At 30.0% G+C, this 22,417-nt stretch overlaps 1 protein-coding gene across 3 annotated transcripts in view; it reads left to right on the forward strand.

Moving 5' to 3' along the window:
• Positions 1–22,417, forward strand: part of LOC142333291 (ATP-binding cassette sub-family C member 4-like) — a 124,722-nt gene that overhangs the window by 35,456 nt on the left and 66,849 nt on the right. For 2 of the 3 annotated variants that reach the window (XM_075380313.1, XM_075380314.1), the window contains exons 2-3: positions 15,391–15,562; positions 21,046–21,156. In XM_075380313.1, coding sequence (XP_075236428.1) covers positions 15,489–15,562; positions 21,046–21,156 — 185 coding nt within the window. In that variant the 5' untranslated portion in view covers positions 15,391–15,488. The remainder of the gene's footprint in view (positions 1–15,390; positions 15,563–21,045; positions 21,157–22,417) is intronic. The other variant, XM_075380315.1, reaches the window with a different exon arrangement.

The following is a 22,417-nucleotide window of genomic DNA, read 5'->3' on the forward strand; positions in this document are numbered from 1 at the left end:
TTTATCGTACGATCGAAAGGGAATACATTTTAAATGAGTAGTTCGTACTTCTTATACCTCTAAACGTAAAAAAAATTCAATTTCATCCCTCCATTTTATCGTACGATCGAAAGTAATTCCGTATTTTTCTTCGAAAAGTCGGTAAAAATAAAAATAACTACAAAATAAATCACAATTTCATGGAATTATTTAAACATATATTTACATAAAAAACGAAAAGAATTCAGAAAGTTCAAGTATTTTTTTTTGGATTTTTTTAATTAGTATTATTTTTAAAATCATCCATTGGGTCTGTTAAACAAATATTTCAGTTGTATTTTAAATAAATAAATGGGAAGATTATTATAAATGATTCGACAATTTATTAGGAATGACAACGGAAGCAATAGTAAGATACTTTCTCTTAAGCCGAAGTATTCTGTTGAGTTATACGAAAACAGTTACTTCGTAATTACAGTAATAAAATTCAGAGTTTTATTTTATTTCATTTCTGAATTACTTTTATCGTTATCTAATTATATGTAATCCATAGTTAAATTAAAAAAAAATAATTGCAGCAACGTTGCTGAAAAATTGTATTATTTGCCGATAGCCTTAAAGTTTAATTATCCTTTTGGAAATAAATTTGTAAATTATTATTAACTTTTGGATCTTATTGTATTTTTTACCTACATTCTCATATAGAGACAAATCTTTTTTTTTAGATGTTCTGGGTTAATTTTTTTACTCCACAAAAAAGTTTTAGAAATTCTTAAAAATCAAATTCTCTATTAAGTTAATGTTTTTAAAACATAAAATAGTATTAAAATCTCAAATGACTCTATTTTGAGGTATATAGATAGTGATTCATGAAGAATGTAATAAAATGAATAAAAAATGTAATAAAATGGAATTGAACTATCTTTTAACAAAAAAAACATGTTCAACAAAAATTCTATATATATCCAAAAGGAAGGTATTTGAATACGATGATTCGTCCAGAAATATTGTACGCTGAAGAATGTTTGACATCCTGACCTCGAAGGGAAGACATGGCAGTTAGGTCGCAATCACTCCACCCCCTCCGTATGTCTCCCTTAGGGGCTTTACGGAAGGTATTTTCAGTACTTCAGCCACAGACATCTCCCAGTTTCGATTGCCTCAGTCAGGATGCCACGAATGATATTCCCATCGGTGTACTAACGCTAACCTAAATGAACGTACTTGCAATGATCTCAAACAAGACTATACCGATTAAATAACCTACCCGAAAACGGTAAAAGGTGAGCTAGACACGCAATACCGGACGAAAAACAAGAAGAAAATAACTGTTAACAAGGAAAACACTAAAACTAACACTTAACTAATCCAAACAAAAAAACTGTAAACTGTAAAATTACAAACTATAAATAAACCTAGAACAACACGAAACATAAAATAACATCTAAAACAAACAAAACCTTTTAAATCAAAAATAAAAACTGAAATGTTTTACAACAATTAATCTAAACTACTGCCAAAACAAAAACTTAAATAAACATGTAAACGCATGAATTATGTATTCATAACCTAGATGTAAACAGAAAGGGAGAACAAAGTGGAAACAGAAACACAAGATAGACCCAAATAAAAACATTAAAATTATGAAAAACGAACAACAAAACATTAAACATCAAAACAAGAACATAAACCATAAATAGAACACTAAAATAACCCAAAATAAAAAACATAAACCAGATATAACCACCCGAATATTAAATTATCCCAAAAACCACATAAGCATCAAATATTAAGGCTGACAAAATATAAACGTAATCAAAATCGAAAGACATGTTAGAAAAACAAAACAGTAAACACAAACACGGTTTAAATATAAATAAAAGCAATAACTAAGAATGTTTAACAGTGATGATCAAACGGATCTTTAAAAAAAAATCCAAAAGAAATTAAAAAAAAAATTTTAAGAAATATATTTGATTATATAAAGTACCGAACCACAAACTTTATATAAACTCACCCCGCCACAAAATGCTACACCAGAAATTTAAAGATTTTCCAATCTTCATGGCGGAGTGTAGCGTTTCGGTAGTCCTGGGTGGAGTACCGGTCAGGCATGGCATCCCATTTCCATATTCCCATGTACAAGCTTCAAAAGTTTCTGTGGGGATTAATTCATCAAGCAAAAAAAGGAAAAAATTAAACATGAAAAGAAATTGACTTTTATAGATCACAAATTACGGGTAAGCGATAATAGAATTTCTAAGAAAATCTACCTTTATGTTATCTAGAAAGAAAAACTAACAATTTGTAGTGATAAATTTAAGAAAAGTTTTTAAAAATCCGAAAGAGAAATTTCGGACTTAAAAAACCGGGAATTAATGAAAAAAAAAATAAAATAAATAACGGAAAGGAAGAAGAAAATGTTTTAAAAATAAAGAAAAGTGGTAGAAGAATTCAGGAAAATGGTCAGTGAGAGTCCTAAAAAGTACTGGAAGGAAAGGAAGAGAGTGGTTTAAAAAAGTGTTAAACGCGGTCCAAAGTTGGACGAAATAAAAAAAAAAGTAATTTACCTGTTTCTTATGTGATATTTCACGTTATATATATTGCCACCAGTTTAATAAGGGAAATTCCTGTGATATGAATTATGCAATGTTCTGGGATAAATAATATCTATTTGTTAAGTATTTAAGTCCAATTATTAAACTGAAATAGTCAAATAAAAGATATTTAATCTCTCATTTTCAGTTAATAGATGCTGTTTAATTTGTTTGTTTTTTTATTTATTTTATTTTTTAACAGACATTTTTATGAAATACCCTTAAAAAACGTACAGTAGTAGAACTTCTACTAGTGGTAAACTGGTCATCGCAAATCACCTGATTTCGAAGTGGAGAGTTCTAAGGTTCAAACCCTAGTTAAGGCAGTTACTTTTTACGGATTTCAGTACTAGATCGTGGATACCAGTGTTCTTTGGTGATTGGATTTCAATTAACCACACATCTCAGGAATGGTTGATCTGAGACTCTACAAGACTACACTTCATTTACATTCATATTCACCCTCTGAAGTAATACCTTACGGTGGTTCCGGAGGCTAAACAGAAAAAGAAATCGTTCAGCACGTAGTCTAATTGAAGTTAGGCTAAATTGATAACTATTTTTATTATCAAGTATCTAAAAGACGATCTCCGGTAAAGCCCATCAGTTCTAGGAACGGAGGAGGTGGTGTGGCGACCGGAATCGTCATAAAGCGGGTGTCTTTCCCTACGGGGGTCAGGATGGTTCAACATGTAGTCAAATTGAAGTTAGATATAGGAGAGTTTTTGTGTGAAATCTTTGCTGTTAGAGGAAGGCACGGGGATCGCGCTTCCGCGAATCGGTTAATTTGATAGTTGAGGGTTGTAAGTTATGGTAGGAGGTCGTAGTTAACCCACCGGGTTGGTCTAGTGGTGAACGCGTCTTCCCGAATCAGCTGATTTGGAAGTCGAGAGTTCCAGCGTTCAAGTCCTAGTAAAGTCAGTTAGTTTTACTCGGATTTGAATATTAGATCGTGGATACCGGTGTTCTTTGGTGGTTGGGTTTCAATTAACCACATACCTCAGGAACGGTCGAACTGAGACTGTACAAGACTACACTTCATTTACACTCATTCATATCATTCTCATTCATCCTCTGAAGTATTATCTGAATGGTAATTACCGGAGGCTAAACAGGAGAAAAAAAGAAAGGCAGTTGTAGTTGGAAGAAGCCATACGAAGGCGATAATAGGTTATGTAAATAAATTGATGAAAATATCTGCCGAGGCATTTGCATTGGTAGCATTCGGACAGAGGCCAAAGCTATATTATGTTGTCAAGTTTAGAGAGTCTAAAAGTCGACCTCCGGTAAAGCCCATTTAAGAAGGGGGTGGTGTGTTGTCACAAGGTGGATGTCTTTCCCTACGTGGGTCAGTAAGGATGGATGGATGGTTCAACCTGTACATCGTTTTTCTACGTAGTCACCTCCCTTGTCAAAGCTCTTTTCCAGCGGTCCTGAAGCTTTCGTATTCCTTTAAGAAGGTCACTTTTGCACCGCTTCCTGCATGTCTAAGTTTGTGGAAAATCTACGATCTAAGCAAAGCATCCTTGAGCGGCTCAAACAGATGAAAATCGGAGGAAGCAATATCCTGGACTGAAGGGAGCAAGATCTGGGCTGTAGGGAGGGTATTTCAGTATCTTAAAATTCAACTTGATGATTTAAACCGTGGTTTGAACGTCTGGCTGGAAGCTATCTTGATACCCATCGCGCACAGATTTTACGGAAGCCGAGCTAGTTGTGGATAATTTGATGGACAGAACCATCACAGATGTTCAAAGAAGACATTACTTCATCGATGGTAACTCGCCTAATCGCCAGAATCATCTCTCGAATTTACTGAATCTTATCGTCCGCGGTGAAGGATGACAAGCATACAGTTCCCTTTTCGTGCGTCACACTCGTCCGGCCACTTTTAATCTTCTCGAGCCCGAAAAAAAGCTTTTACGGGATAAAGCACTATTCTCGTTTTGTGTTAAAATTCTATGACGTTACCGCAGTCGTACCAAATCTAAGCGCGCATGCGCAGAAGGAAGTATGACAACCTTGAAGGTATGTTATGCCGAAAGTGGCGGAGTGGTAGCGTGTTGGTCTTTCATAAGAAGGTCCCGGATTTGAATCCCGGTCAGGAATGGAATTTTTCATACGCTACAAATTTCCATTTTCATATTCTCACGTACGAGCTTCTTTTGTACGCTTCTGTGGTGAATTAATTAATCAGGCCAAAAGAAATTTAATATTTGAAAAAAACCGTTTGAAAAAAAAAACGCTTCATTGAAGCGTTTTTTCAAACACGAATTGTTCCCTGTTAGATATCGGCCTAAGTGGAGGCCGATATTTTATTGTTTCAGAATTAAGAATTTTTATATCGTTTATAAATACTGGAAATTATGTTTCTTTTTCCTATGTATAAAGATTACGTGTAAATCTTTTTGTTATTAGATTTTTATTTCCCAATTTCTCCTGCCAATCTTCCCATGATGTAAGTATGCAATAAATGATGTGATGTCGTGTGGGGATGATCTTCGTGTACTGCTTGAATGACTAACAACAGCGAAAGTTTGTTGTGTTACGTATCGTTTCGAAAGGCACATGTTTATATGTGAAACAGAAATGGAGCTAAAATACTACCCTGAGGCACTCCATTATAAATCCATTTTTAATAATCGCTAATTATTATTTTTTTTTTAATTCATCATGAAGTAGTAGCGATGTTCAAGGTAAGATTAATGATAAAAGTACTAGTGGAGAAAGTTCTGTTCGTAAGTTTGAAAAGGAGATCCTTTTGCTTTACTTTTATTAAACGTTTGACTAATATTAAGAAAGATTGCAGAACAATTTTTTTGTTCTCACAGTGGTTTTTAGTTATTATTTGCAAAAATATCGGTTTTTGTTTTATTATAGCAAGAAGTGTTCTTAATCCTTTTTATCAGTTACAAATAAAATTTAATCCTTCCATTATCGATCTTAGGTTTTTCAATAATAATTTTTATATTTTTGGAAAATTAAGTTCTAGGCATAACCGTAATGGGTTTTAAGTTATCTCACAGGAGTTAAAAGTCACTCAGTACAAAGATGTAATCATTCCTAAAAATAAAAAGCGTTGTATATCAATTTTACTAAGAAAATTGAGGAGTGAAGTGGTTTCCTACTGTTGTTTTTTTTTTTTCTTCACCGAATCAAATATGTACTTTTATATCAGTATAAAAAGCTAAGTAAAGTTCACTTTTGTAATATTCAACATTACATTCATCTGATCACAAGAACTATTCGTATAGAGATCATTATTACTCTTAGAAAAAGCAACCCCCGTCTCTTTTACCAAAGATATTTTACATATAACTCAATCATAATTAGATTTTTTAAAGCAACAAGTATTCTTTCTGTTGTGGAACTAGCTTTATATATATATATATATTAAAAAAACCAGATTTATGAATGTTTATGACTTAGGTCATTTTAAGAGAAGATTGAATGATTTCCTACTTTAAGATTGTGTTACATAAAAATAATTAATCTCTCAAGTTTTGATTTTATAAAATATAAATTGATAAAATAATTCTATGATAAATTCAAGGCGATTTCGTATGAAAGTATTGAAGAAACTTTAAATTTATAAGAAAATTTATTAATTTTAATTTTTTTTATTAATTTATTAAGAAAATTACCGTATTTTTTATATACGCCTAATTGTATCTGGTCTAACTGGTTTTTATAATAAATGTCCTAGATTCGACTCCCTGTATTTATATTGATTGGTGGTTGAGCAATTTTTATAGGTAGCTGTGTACTTATTCATCTTTGCTTGATAGTACACGTTTTACGAATGAGTAATTATTCAAAATAAATCTGTGAAATAAATTTTTTTCTATTTATTTAAAATATATTTAATATTATTTTAGTTATTATTAAGAGAAAAAGGAAACATTTATCATTCTAATTAAATATATATGTATATTTTGTATGTATACATACCTTAACAAATTTAATTATAATATTCTTATTTAGTTAAATTTCGGGTAATATTTTTTTTGTAAAAGGTATTTCATCCGATCATAATCCCATTGAAAAGAAACGATTGAGATATGTTTAAAAGTTTTTGATATTTTGTGAATATTTTAACATTTTACCAAGTAATTTACATATATACAAGAGACTCACAAAGAATTTAACAAACGTCAGTAAATTTTTTACTGGTAAAAATAAAGAAACTTCTTATAAACGTGTTTTGTTAGCGAGTGTCGGCTGGTGAAAGATTTCGCCCTGATTTCTGCGCTTTCAGTAAAATTAAGCCTAGTGGCTAATAAACTGTAATTCTTGGAACCAAATAAAGGGATAAATTTAGGGGTTTTATATGAAATCTGATTTGAAAATTTGAAAAAAAAATAGATCCGAGAACTAAATTTTTAGTAGTTTTCGAAAAATCTGAAGTAAAAGATAAACGTTTGGGGTAAAAAAACACTTTTTTACGTATGGCGTAAAATAACTTTGTTAAATGAGCATTAAACAGATAAATGTTTTAAACAAACTTGTACAGAATTTGATTCTGTATAAAATGGTATGAATAAAGCCTATAAACGTCTTTAGTCAATGTGAAAATTAAAATTTTTGTTAAAAAGATAAATAAATAAAAGTTATCCAAGAAAAAACTCATAATTGCAACACTTTATAAGAGAAAAACTTCAAAAAAAAAGATACATACATATATATATTTGAATTTGATGAAGAATAAGAAATGAAGAAAAAAGAAAACTAGAATTGTAAACTTTATCTTTCTTACGAAATCCGTTATTTAAACTCTTCGGCTAAACACTTGATAACATATCAAGTTATACTACAATAATGCATTAAAAAAAAATCTTTAAAGAAATCTTAAATTTTTTCGTAATAATATAAACAAAAATTACTTCACATGTGGATAAACACTTACGTCGTGCGGGCACGTAAAGATTCTCGCCCCGCTCGCATAAGTATCTCAATGTCAACTCATTTGAGCTTAACTTATTTTAACGACTTTTAGAAGATAGTACGGTATTACTTTCGGTCGCATAGTAGGAGTAGAGGATTAAATTTTTTTTTTTTACCTTTTAAGGTATGAGGTGTTCGAAAATACCATTTACTTAAATTAGGTTTTCCTTATATATATAATATATATGTATAAAATTCTGTGGCTCAAAAATGTCCAAAACTACTGTATCAATTTCATTGAAATTCAGATATGCTATAGTAATGTATCTAAAGTATGAATTGCGCAGAACTGCGCGAGATTTTTTTTTATTTCATATTCTTTATAAAATTTATATTTTTATAATTTTATGATTTAAAAATACAACCTTGTCATATATCATAAATCTTTTGTCTTATCATACGATTTTAATAGTTTTTATCGAATGAAATTTTTTTTAACTCTAGTTTTTCTAAATAACTCATTAATTTCTTGACGATAAGTTATTAATTGGAATACAACACTTAAAATATTCACGGTAATATAATTCTCTTGAATGGTCTACATGCGTATTTATTTTATTGAACACAGTGTAAAATCTATTCTATTATTGTTACGAAATACATTTTTTTTATTTTATTTTGCTAATTATTTATTATTTTTTACATTTTTCATTTGTAAATATGAAAATTAATATATACTTACGCGCTTCGGTTAATACATGTGGCCGTATCACCACCGCTGAATTGGTATAGGCAAAACAGGTGACCGCTAGGAGGTTAAGCCAGAAGCTGTGGGCCATCCTCAGTATTGGTAAAACCGTCCCGCCTGGAGTCGGGAATATATCTGAAACTGGAGAAAGTTATTAGCGTGACCCAACCAACCATCTCCCTCACTCATGTTGATCGTTTCTCAACCTCCCACTTACCGTCTGCGTACCTCAAACCAGACTACTGCTGTTTTTTTTTGTTTTTTTTACATCGTTTCCTTAAAGAAAATCTGTATCTGATGTAGTTTAGGATAATTAAACATCTTCATTAATGCATCCTTCTTGAATATAAAATAATAATTGTTTACTATTGTTAATTATTCGGTTAAATTAGCTAAATAAAAGATAATTATCTTTGATAGTGTATTGTGCAGGAAAAAAATGATTAATCAGAAAAATGTAACTCTTTCTTCCTTACTTCCCCATCTATATCCGTTCGATTTCTGTTCTTCAATCAGTTACGCGCGCGCGCGCGCAAACACACACACACACTTCCTTTCTATGAGGATAAATGAATTGCCATAAATTTAAGTATTTTAATGCACCTGTAACTCCTAACGTCATTGGCTGCTCGTCAGGTGACGCAGGTGAAACCACTGCTTCATCAAAAGTGACCGGATGTTTTTAATTACTTTAACATTTTATTCTTAATAAAATTCCTTTTATTTAATCCCATTAACGTACATACACTTCATCATAAATCTTCTGGCACAAAATGTGGAATCGGTATTTGCAGCGAGTAGATCGTAGATACTATTGTTTGCGGAAAAAGACTTTACCGCAGCAGGGACACGTGTCTTTGCTAACTGTCATTGTGGCCAACCTACGGACTGAAAAGCTAAACGGTAATCTATTAATCCTAAAATCTGGCCTAACTTAAGTTAATTACTAAAATAAAAATTAAAGCCAAAAAAAAGTGTGTATCTGGTGAAAGGGGGTTTCCCGTTCGGTGCCGGGTAATACGGTGATCGCAATTCGACCGGGACCGCTAAGATGTATAAAAATCAGGGACACGCGACTTATCTACAGATGGAAATTCCAACGAAGATGGACGCGTTGGCTCTTTGGCCACTCCCTGAACACCACCTTGGCCTTCCAAACTTTGGGCCACCAGACTGATAACCAGTGACCTTGGTGAGGAGACGTTGCCTAGATTGCATTGATGCCCTCAGAAGGAGGACACACAAAACTGAGAGGTAAGCCACCCACTCACTTAGATGTTGAATGGCCGCAGATATCCCACAACAGAAGAGATAAAAAAGAATCCTATGCTGCAGGAATTAGACTCAGTGAGAGGGCTAGCAATCCAGAGGCCGGGAATAAATAATAAATAAAATGTTTTTAAGATAATACTGTATTGTATACCGGGCAGCGTATTGCTGTGCACATAGGCTGTAAGCCAGCTGGCTTACCGCGCTATTACTATCCTGAAAGTATTTTATACTAACTTAATTGCTGTTTTTTAAACATTTGCTGTTTTTTTTTTTTTAATTTAAACAACACGCAACTACTGCTTTTGCAATTTATCAATGTAATTATTATTACTAATTATAATTACTAACAGAAGTAGCTTATTACCGTTACTTTAATCTAATTACCGTGCATGTATGAGACAAGCGTCAGATTTCTTCAAAACCACTTAATGATTCGTCACTACTAGACGTATAAGTATCACTGTTACTATTTCTAATTATAAAGGATTCTAAAGCATTGTCTATTAAAGGCTCTCGCGATCGATATTCATTTTCGATGTCTATCACGTGATCACATTTCAGTAGCCAGTCTTCTGGTACCATTAAATTGGTAGTTCCTCAAATAGACTTTTCACTCTTTCAATATTAAATTCTGTATTTCGATTGCGAATGAATTGTTTTACTTCTGCCATATCATTTCTATTGGGTTTAAATCTGGATGATATGGAGATAGACGTAATACATTATGGCCTTCTTTTTCTAACAAGTCATCCAAAAGATAGCGCGCGAATCTCTGTTTGTTTGACTTTATTATTTCATGTAATTGCGGTTTAAGGAAGCTCTCACAATATCCTATTCCATTTTGTTTAAGCCAAGATATCATTTCATTTTTGGTGCTGTTAGATGTAGATGCATTTTCAGTTAAAACGTTGTGGTAAGAGGCATTATCAATTACGAGAACACTTTTTGGTTCTTTAGGAAGGTTAGGTAATAATTTTTCACTGATACATTTCATATAATTACTCATGTTCATTTGGTTGTGGTAATCTCCTGAACTGTGACTAGCCTGCCACATAGTGAGAATATTAGGAAAAAATCCTCTTTCCTCCGGTATGGATAACGATGAAACGCTCTTCCTTAGAGAACGGTTGTCGAAGGACTTTTCCTGAGCAGTCCCCTAGGACTTGCCAGAAACATCATTAATAAGGACGTAAGTTTCGTCCGTGTAAACAATGTTACGGTCAGATTCTCTGTAATATTTTAAGGCCTGCAAATATTTTATCCTTTTGTCCCGTATATCACTCCTTTCCACCAATACAGAACGATTATCTTGGGACTTTCGCCACTTAAAACCGAGATCTTTTAATATAATTCTAATACTCTTTTCACTACCGTTAATGTCAATCCTGTATTTTAGTGCTGCGCACAATAACTCGGCTGTCGGAAGACGACTTTCTGTTATGTGAAAGTTATACACCAATCTCCGAACAACACATTTATCAAAATCGTCCAGTCCAGTTATTGGCCTTGATTTTTCCCGGCGCTTGTTAGGGGTTACGAACGACTAAGCAAATATGAAACACTTGACTGTCCGAACTCATAGAAACGGAATTGGAAATAGCCACTTTTTCAAATTCATTTTTAATTTTTGTAATCGGTCAAGTCGAAACGCCAGTGACTTCAGCAGCCCGATCTCGAGCATTTGTTAGTGGGATTCGTTGGGGCATTAGTTGACGCCACCTTTTTCATAAAGTTATATATTCTCCAAACGATTTCCCTACTTTGACTATGAAGCACTTTACCTCCAAGTCTTGATACAAAATGAACGTTCTCCATGATTATTCGATTATAACAAATACCGTAATTTAATTTTAAAGAATATACAGGTGTAAACTGAACACTCGCAACAAACACCAAAATTAGCATATTCACTATATGGTTTAAATAAAACAGGAACATGAAATTATTGCGCATGTGTGCTGAATACTCTCTTAAGACTGAGCTGTATAAAGTATAATGCTAAGCACTGCAAATTCATAACATTCATCATACCATGAATATTCAGCATTTCGCATATGAAATTTGTCATGACTAATAGCTCTATAAATAAAATTAATAACCGATTCATACTGTTGTCAAATAATACGTATAATTTGTCATGCGTAAGATGATCTCATTTTTGAAATGTATAAAGTAATTAGGTTATGTTGACTACGTATAATATAGTCATTCATAAAAATAAAGTATTTATTACTAGTGTTTATAATTAGTAATTTTAAATAAATAAAAAATATAAGTTGTAACGACTCTGACAATGTACTGCATACTATGTAAATATACGGAGTTATACGAGATGTTTTCGTAAAGGAATGACTACCTAACTGTTCCACCCGTCTTATCAATATATCTCTCTCGCACGCTATGTGCACAGCTATACGCTGCCCGTAGTATAGAATTGAGTGATGGAACTATATCAAAATTCTCAGTTCCATATATACTGAAATCTATATATGTATGATATTGTAACAAATATTAACAAGTAATTAATTATCACATAACCAGAATTTGTAACAGTATAAAAAATATATTACAACATGATAAGGAATGCTATCAGGAGAAAGAGTGTATAAAATTGTACATTGTCTCATCATTGGTAAAAGATAAATATTTATAACATAAGCTAATTATTTCCCCTTTATCTATTTGTTTACTCATTATCTCTTATTATTTTTTATTTACTTTATATACTAGGCATTTGTATAAAATTACAATATTATCTCATTTAACCTATATAATTATATTTTTCTAATTTAATAAAGCATAATAATTTGTAATATTATGAAATAATTTATAAAAAAAAAAGTAAACAGAAAAATCTCAAAATGCCAAAATATAACTATCCAATATTAAAAGAATATCTCTTTGAGTCATCTGAAATTTTGTGAATTAATTTCTTTAATCAATTAACATAAACAGTCAAAGGGTTTTCTGTGTAATTTAAAAAATGAATTTCGTAGTTAAGGTTGAAAAGATATTTAGAAAATGTGTAGGGATTTCTGTATTGGAATGCTATTATTTTCTAAATGCCTGGCTGTTGCATTTGGAGAGTATGACAGAAATTTTCACTTTGCAAGTTACAACTTTGTGTAACTTGCCATATTTTTTGTTGATGTTTAAACTAGTAGATAGTTTGATTTTTCTCAATTATTGTAATATGAATTAGTCCATTTGATGGCTAACTGCATGTGTGTGTGTGTGTGTGTGTGTCATTATGTTATATGTATACAATGCAGTATTTTTATATTATGTATTGATTAATGGGATTTTCTTAGAAACCATAAAATTGGAAAAATATTAAAAGCCCAATAGGCCTACTTATGTGTGCATTCATTTATAGAACAAAGTGAAATAACAGAAGTGTTATTAAAATTTCTAAATTTTTATTTATTGTAAAGAAAAAACAATATGTACATATTATAATTATTATTTTTTCCGTATATTTTAAATGTGCGGAATAAATGTAGTTAAAATGTGATTGAGTAATAATGTATGGGAGTAACACAAATATTTTTTAAAAATTATGTTTCTTAAGCAACTTGTAAAACGTTTTTTAGTAGTTATATGATGAAACGTTAGGAATACACTATTATTGTTAATAAGTTATCTAAAAACTCATAATCATATTCCTATGAGATCAAATATTAAGTTTTTTTTAATAATTTCACTACCCATGAACCTAATAACAGAATATGTAATTATGAAGTAGCTTATCAAATTGTTGGACAGAAGCTTATGGCTCACTACTTTTTAAAACTGTTAACCTTTGAAGTTTGGTGTGAATACATAATGTATGCTTTTCTTTTTATTCATAATGATTAAAGAAAAAAATTGGCAATGTATTCCATGACTTTCTAGTCTATTAATGATACAAATTAAGAATTAAACCAAAAAAAAAAAACAAAAAAAGAAATGACAGAATATATATTCTTTAGAAGTGGGGAATAAATTTTAAGAACAATTTAAAAAAAAATAATCATACATAGTTTAAACTTAACAAATTTGATTTAGTAAAGTTTTCTCTAAATCTACCAACTCCTTCAATAAAAGCTAAAATAAGAAAAAGAAAATTTAAAAAACTTGTATGCATTTTAGGTTCTGGGTTTATTTTAAATGTAGACCTATCAAGAAATATCTAAACTTTAAAAAAAATTAGACATTCCATGATAGCTCAATATTTGAAGTATAAACTTTAAAAAGATCTTTGAAAAATATTTAAATCAAAGGAAGATAGATTAAAAGTACAAAAAACATATATTTCAGTTTTAAAAGGTGGATATTGATTTTTTAAAAAGATTTATTGGGTTGTTTATGTGTGCATTATAGATAACAAATTTGTTTTAAAAAAAGTTTTATCTAGAATGCCTCTAAACAAAATAGAATTTTTTGTGATATCCCTCACTGCCTTAATAAATTAAAAAAAATAATAATAATAATAATGTGATTAATACCCCATATATAGAAATATTTGAACCAAATTTGAAGAAAAATCAGTTTGGTCAATCCTAATTGTTTTTTTTTTTTTTTGGTCTAGATGAACCAATTGGATCTTTAAACAAAAAGATTTGCAAAACACCCAATACCCCACTTTTGACATGATCACCATACTTTCCTCTCTGGAAAAGTAAGATTAACTTTATTTAAAAGGAAATATATACAATTTGTTTAGCTAGATAGCTTATAATCTAGATAGATTGTCTTATTTTATCCTAACATTACAACATACAGCTCACCAAATGCCAACATAAAATTTGGCTCATTAAGAAGTTCTCAGTAATACATTTATCTATCACAATAATCTCAAACTAAGGTAGTTCTGTATGTTAATTTGCTTGCTCTTACCTTCCTTTTTTTTATTCTCCATTGATTCTAAAATAGTCTAGTAGCATCTCTGCCTTTCATCAGGAAAGTTTGCAATTTTAATCCTAGTCAGGCTTGGTTTTTTACAGATACTAAAACAAAATTTCTTACCTTAAAAAAAAGGGACGTTTACATAATGACATTTTATACTACTTGCCTTATTAGTGCTTGAACACATGGTACCTTTTTATCAGATTTTGATGAAACTGTTTTCTACTTGGGATTTCACAAATTGTTAAAGAAGTGGCTGAGGTTTTTAATAGGTAATGATAATAAAACTCCTTTTTCTTAAACTGTCTCACTCTTAATTGAGATACTACATCACTAAGTTTACTGGAAAAGTGATTAATTTTATCACTTGTATGTTTTTTATCAGACTATTTTAACAGAATTTTATATAATATGTAATTTATTGATTATCGTATGTATAAAAATTTTATTAGGTTAATATCAGGTGTTAAAAGAACATCACCATTTTTCTAGTAAAAATGTTCTTATAACAACAGTTACAAAGAAGTTCACTTTGTAATTAATTCAATTGAACAATTAAATAATGTCAGATAAGTTAGATAGATATGAGTTATAATAACAATATTAATACCATCTTCAGTTATGTAAGTGTGTTCTTTTAAAATTTTTAAATCTCAGAAAAGAATTATTCATCAGCTACTTATTATTTTTTTATTAAGATATTAATTTAAAAAAAAAATATATATATATATATAATGTATTACTGTGTTAGATTATGTTATAAAAAAATAGTTTTTCTCTCTGTTAATGTTAAGTGGGCAAAGTGAAGTACTGTTCAATAAGAATGTGTGTGTGTGTGTTGTGCGCGCACATATGTGAGCACGCATATCTGTTTTTATCAAGTTTTTAATTTTTTATAATACACAATGTTTATCTATCTAATATATATATATACATATATTTATTTATTTATTTATATGTGTGTATCATTGTATAATTTGCTATAGGTATGTTATGCTCTATACATAAATACTGATGTTTTAGCTCTCATTTTGTGAAGTGGCATTTCTTTTGGATATGTTGAGTTTTTAATCAATAAAATTATAATTAAAACAGTTTTATATAACTTTTAAAAATAGAACATGGATGCATCAACTAGAAAAGCAGCTGATAATCCTAAAGAAAAAGTGTCCTGTATTTCTTCACTATTTTTCTTGTAAGTGTTATTTAAATAATATTTTTTTTATTATCTACCTCATATATAGCTACACTTATGAACATATGTTACTAAACTATATCAAAGAAAAGACAAATTGTAACAAAATATCTAACTGTATTTGTTTAAACACTTTTAAAAAACTTATTAACATTTTTAGCCATTTTTACAATCATCCTTAATGATTGATGCTGATATTTTCATAGTGGCATTAGCTGATGTTCCTGCTAGCAGTTTTTTATTTTTTAATTAAGGAAATGTGCATTAAGATTAAAAAGTATAAGGGATTTAAACTGTTCTGTTTATTTAGTATTCCTTGTGCATGACACAATTCAATTATTCATAGTCTTTGACCACATTCTTAACATATGTTTTTTCTGATTATGAAAAAACCACCTCCAGTTATATCAGTTGATGCCTGTGTAAAAACACCAGCACCATTCACCAAGGATGGATATAAAGATGAATGAAAACATTTCTTTATACAATTGTGTAATGAAATGAAATCAAATTTGATTTGATGTGTCTAAACAGAAATTTTAATTTCTAATTAAATATCTTTATAAATCGACATGGACAGTATTTTCTTTTTCTGTTTAGCTTCTGGAACCACCATAAGGTATTACTTTAGAAGATGAATGAGAATATGTATGAATGTAATTGAAGTGTAGGTCTTGTACAGTCATAGGTCGACCATTCCTGAGGTGTGTTGTTAATTGAAATTCAACCACCAAAGAACACTGATATTCATGGTCTAGTATTCAAATCCATGTAAAAGTAACTCTCTTTACTAGGATCTGAAACTTAGAATTCTCAATTTTAAAATCAGTTGATTTGTGATGATGAGTTCACCACTAGACCAACTTGGTGGGTTATCATCATGGACAACAAGAGAGAAAAAACGAATAACAGATTTTTTCAGTGAATCAGATGCATATTCACCTACAGTTATATACATATGTAGACAAACACACCAAAAACATGAGAATTAGCTCTTTTCAAGTCATTTCTGAAATACTGAATGAATATACAAACATATTATTCCATCTTTCCTGTTTTTTTTTCTCAGCTGTCTTTGTACATTAATGCCGATTTCTTTGGTTTACAGTTTTCTCTTTTATTTTGCTATTTAACGGCATCTGAATTAATTTTCTTTCTTATTATCAGTTAATTTTATTGTCATAAGATCTGTAGAAAATATTTTTTTTTCATTAACAATTACTGGAGATGATTATCTACCACTACTTGGTGTCTTCATTGGATCTATATTCTATATTTTTGTTTAGTTCACATGATTGGTTGAACTTAGACCCTTAAAGTATCCTATTTTCCATTTTACCACCTCTATTAATTTTATAAAGATGATGTGAAATTGTAGACACTCATTGAATTTCAAACTAATTCAAAATTAATTTTATTTCCTAATCTTCTTTTTCTTTTAATATTTTTATTTGTAGTCACATCAGTTATTCATTAATTAATCATTAGTGACTCATCAGTATGTGTGTGAATGTACCACTAAATGATAATCTTGAACAGACTCTGGCTGAGCTCTCCTGAGACATTTGGTTAATTGAAACCCAACCACCAAAGAACTACTATTCAATGATCTACTATTCAAATCTGAATAAAAGCAATTAACTTTATTAGAAACTTAACTTTATTAGGATTTGAACCTTAGAACTCTTGATTTCAAAATCAGCTAATTTACAACAAGTTTTACCAACCCGGTGAGTAACAAGATCAACCTGATGGGTAATTTTCTTAATATATAATGGTCCTAACTTGTTTAAATTCTTTGCATTTTCTTTTCAAGTTATTATTTTTTTTAATTTTACCACCATTGATTTGTACATATAAATAACAAATTAACAGTTTTAGTGGTTCAAAATTCAATGGGTCAATTTCAAAGATAAAACAAAGTTGCAACGTATGTTACATCAGGTTCTGCCACTTTTCTTTCATCCCTTTTTACTTAAAATGTTAGTTATTGAATTTTAACCCTGTAATTTAAAATTATTTATAAGTATTATAACTGGCAATTTGAATTAGAATTTTTTTTTGTTAATAAGGTTTCATGTTCAGATTGTAAATATGTAATAGTTCTTTCCTCTTCTTTAATCTAATTTTGTAAAAAAATTTAAACATTTTATTGTATTTTCTTTTCGTTCTGACCACTACGATCAATTTACATAGTTTTGGCTTCATTTTCTTTTCTCAAAATGTTTTCATTCTTTTGCTCTGTTGTTGTCACCTTTCTTCTGACCATGTATTCAGGTTTATACCCTTCTTTTTCTTTCTTTCTGGAAATGTAGATTCTAAAATCACTTTTCTAAATTTATCTCTGCTTCTAAATTTACACAGATCCTTAGAAATTTGTAATGTTTTTAGATCTGTTTTATTTCTTTAAACCAGATGGTTTTTGTTGTTCTGTTTGTGTAGAAGTTTATATTTGTTTTGTAATTCTTTGGTTGTTCATTCTGCATAAATGTCCATAAAACTGTAATCTTCTTTACCAGATTAAGTTTCCTAGTTTTTCTTTATGTTTATAAATTTGTTTTTCATTTTTCAATTTGCAAATTCCATCTTCATATTTTAATCCATAAATTTTTCTTAAAATTCTTTTTTCTACTTTTGCTATTTCATGTTCTAAAAAACTGCAGACATTCTGCCCCATACAGTGCTTCTGATAGGACTACAGTTTTATAGTGTCTCAATTTGGAGTTGTATGACAGGAATTTTTTATTGTAAATGTTCTTCATGAGATGATAGCAGTTTCCAAAACTATCGCAACAGGTCGGAGTGAATAGAACTACCTGCAGATGTGTCCTTATGGTTTGAAGTTGAAACCATACTATCACAGTTGTGCAACAATTGAAAGAACAAGTCAGGGGAAAACTTGTGAATTTTGTCGCTGATTGTTGAATATGGTTGACTGGACCTGTTTGTGTGTATCATGTCAGACAAGGCATGGTTCATGTATCAGAAAATCTGCATACATGATACATGAGTTATCCTTACTAACTAGAAGATAGGTGTATAGTGTGTTGCACTTGCCATGCAAAAATTGTTAAAAAAGTGTTATTAGTCAAATATTTTTTGACACCACAGTCAACACAGATGTCTACCTGATAATTTTGGATGACTGGAAGAAAAATATGAGTACTGCGTTTTCCAGTAGGATGGGATAACTTGTCACATGTCTGAGAAGTCACTTGGTCATGTTCATTAACTGTTTACCCCTGAGTGAACAGTGAGTAGAGGGTTATGGCCATTGCGGTCACCAGACTTGTTGACATGTGACTTTAATTTATGGAGAATGTTGAAAGGACAAGTGTATCAAAACAATTAAGACAATCCACACATAATCAATGAACTGAAAGAGAATATCAGGACATATATTTTCAGTATTACCCCAATGGAATTCATGCAGCATATCTGCAGTTGTTAAACCTTGAATACAAGTGTTTAATTGTTAGTGGAGACCATTTTCGACATTTACTCTGAAGATTAGTACAGGTATATTAGTTCTTAATATCGACCTTATGTAGGTTATTGCAGATGTTGGCAGGGCTACTTTATTGTGGCCCACTCTGCACCAGGATATTGTAATCTAGGCAGGTGGAGGACATTATTGCTAAAAAATTTGAGACAATTGTTTGAAATGTTGAGTACATCTCTTTTTAGGGCAGTGGTGAATAAAATTATGATTGCCAACATGATAGTCAATGTTTGCCAAATAGATTAGTCACAAGAAGAAGAAGAAAAGAAGATAGACTCTTGTAACCACCCCACCTAGGAAATTGCTTCTCACCACGCTGGGCATGACAGTGTCTTCTAATATCTACTCAAGTATCAAGGGTAACAGATTAAGAGGATGACTGACTCAAAAAAAAAGTCGTCTACTTTGCCTCTTCGGTACAAAGGTTGACAACAAATTTGTAGGATATTTGTGTTCCATTTCAATCAAAAAAGAAGAAAGTTAATGAAATCATAATAAGGTTACTTGCAGAATATTTTTAAATGTCTGGCTAAACCATTTATAATTCATTGAGATACCTTTACATACCATTTAATTCCATGTATAAATCAGTAACAATTTAACAGTTTCACTGCCACTTCTCTGTTATGTTATGACTACCTCATGTCATGATTTTTTTAAATTGTTTACTCTATTTCATCAGGTTAGTATTGTTTGATGTGAATTATATTAATTTTATACTTGCCAATAAAAAAATTCGAAGTCTACTGTTTGTGTGGAAGTGGCACAGTCCATAACTATACATTTTGTGAAATAGTGTGTCACCTCCATAGAATATACTGATATCATAAAAGTTTTCTTTGTAACAAATCATTCATTTACTCTATTATTATAATTTTGTCAGATTTATAGTTTTGTTTTCCTAAGTAATATACAGAAAGTTACAATTACAGAAACAGAGTAAGTATGAGTATATTCTCAAGACAGTTAAACAAATCTGTGTTGATAAATCTGTATGATTAGAAAAATTTGTTTGCAGTTGTTTTCTGTTATAGATGCGAACAAAATTGTATTAAAAAAAAGAAGTTATTTATTGGTTAAATACTGATTCAAATGCATAAGAGCAGAAGGCTGACACTTTCTGTGCCATTCTGGCCTGTGCCAGGATGGCACACTTTATGTGAATTAAATGTTTGACGTGTATTAAACATGAAATTAAACTTTTTTATTAACCATTTTCTTATTAATAATTAAGGAAACTGAATTTTGACCCATTATGTATTTTAGCTTTATAGTTGAATAACTTTAAATTTATTATTAAAAGATATTTAACTTTTTAAATTTCATTAAAAATATAACATACTGAAAAAATTTCAATATGGTTTTAGAAAAAAATTGCTTACTTATACAGCCATTTTACAGTTTGAAGAAGATATTTCAGGTAGCACAGATGGCAAAAATAAATTCTGTTTTAATTTTTTATGACCTCATAAAGCATTTTAAGTAGCACATGGTAAAATGTGTAAAAGACTGTTGTTTTCATCTGGTGGCTGTATAACAAGTGTAATAGCTGAACTATTTGACATATCAGTTATTAGACTGTTCCAGGCTGTGCCAGCCTGGAAAATCTATTAGTCTTGGTATTTGGATTTAAATTAATATCATAATTGTACTTTCAAAGTACAAATATGATATTAATTAAATAAATGCGCTAAAATTATTTTACCAAGAAAATTAGATAATTTGTTTCTTTATTTGTATTATTCTGCTTCTTCATTTTCATATTCTATATTAGTCACATTAGAAATAAAAGATTTTTAAGTCTAATGTCTTTCTGCTCTTCAAAGCACTGTAGAGTTGCTTAACATATTTTAACATTTTTTAAAACCAATTAAGAATCATCAAAAACTTGATTATTTTACCTTCTCGGAAAATCAGATATATTGTATTTCTTAATATGGTGTATGGTGTTTTAGTGAATTTTGTTTGTTTTGTTTTTCAGATGGACTTATAAAGTACTTATAGATGGTTATCGTAGAGTATTTGAAGTTGAAGATATTTGTAAACCAATGAAAGATGATCATTCAAGTCAAATTGGTGATAAAATAGAAAAGTAAATTTCTTTATATAATTTAAAACTATTTATTTATAATGTATTAACAAAGAAAAAAAACTTGCTTGAAAGAAGTGGTACATTATCACACAGAAATTATATACATAAAGTACTATGACCACAAACATCAGTGGCTCAAAATTAATTCATATTTTCTAAAAAAAAAAAAAAAAAAATTAAATTATTATAATCTTTAATATTTTCTGTGCCATCATGATTCATATAAATTTTTCCTCTTTACCAATTTTTTTTTTTTACTCTTTTATGTTGTATTTATAATATATATATATATATATATGTTCTAAAAAAAAATATATATATATATATGTTCCAATTCATCTGAAACATGCAATAAAAAGTACATCTTCATCAATGCAAGATCTGCCACTACAAGACTGTCATCCAACCCGAATGCGTGTATGCAGCAGAATCCCTAGTACCACTAACTAACAAAACATGATGCTTGTGTACTTGAACACAAAAAAAGAAACATTCTCAGGAAAATCCTAGACGCAAGGAAAACCGATGATAACTGCAAACTCCAAAATGACAAGGAAATCTACACAATGAGAAAATTCACTGATCTAAATCAAAAATGCAAGATTTCATTCCATGACCATATTTCTTTCATGAAACTCATGTACATCAAAAATAAAAAGAACAATAAATGGATGAATGATAACTGTAAAGAAAGCAAAGAATAAACATCACTGATGAAGAAACACCAGGCTGGAACACACACCAAGACAAAACTAAGAATTAGTAAAACAAGTCAACAACAACTTGTCATCGTCTGAGGAGAGAAAAAACTCTATACACAAAAGATGAAAATCACTGGAGAGTAAAAGGATTAAAAACCATGCATAAAGCTGTCTTAAATCGAGAAAAAAGTATATTTATATATATATATATATATACTAATTTATTTGCAAAATGATATGTTTGTTCTTTGCTTATATTCTGTTCAGATAATTTTAAATCCTTTTAGTAACATTGTTTGATTGATAAATTTACATTAATAGATATGTAACATATGTATTTTACATTTTTAACCCTATGAAATCAGAATAATTCCACAATAGTGAAATCAAACCTGTTTCGCTATTGTAATAGCGAAAGAATTGTAATAAAAAAATTCTACTTGTCATCATTGTCAAATATTTATTATAAAATGTACGTATATTTCCAAATAAAATGTAATATTGTATTTTGTGAGCTTCGTCAAACGATCAGAATCAGTTTCTAGGATACAGAAATGGGC

Source organism: Lycorma delicatula, chromosome 12 (genome assembly GCF_047948215.1).
Source record: "Lycorma delicatula isolate Av1 chromosome 12, ASM4794821v1, whole genome shotgun sequence".
NCBI lineage: Eukaryota > Metazoa > Arthropoda > Insecta > Hemiptera > Fulgoridae > Lycorma > Lycorma delicatula.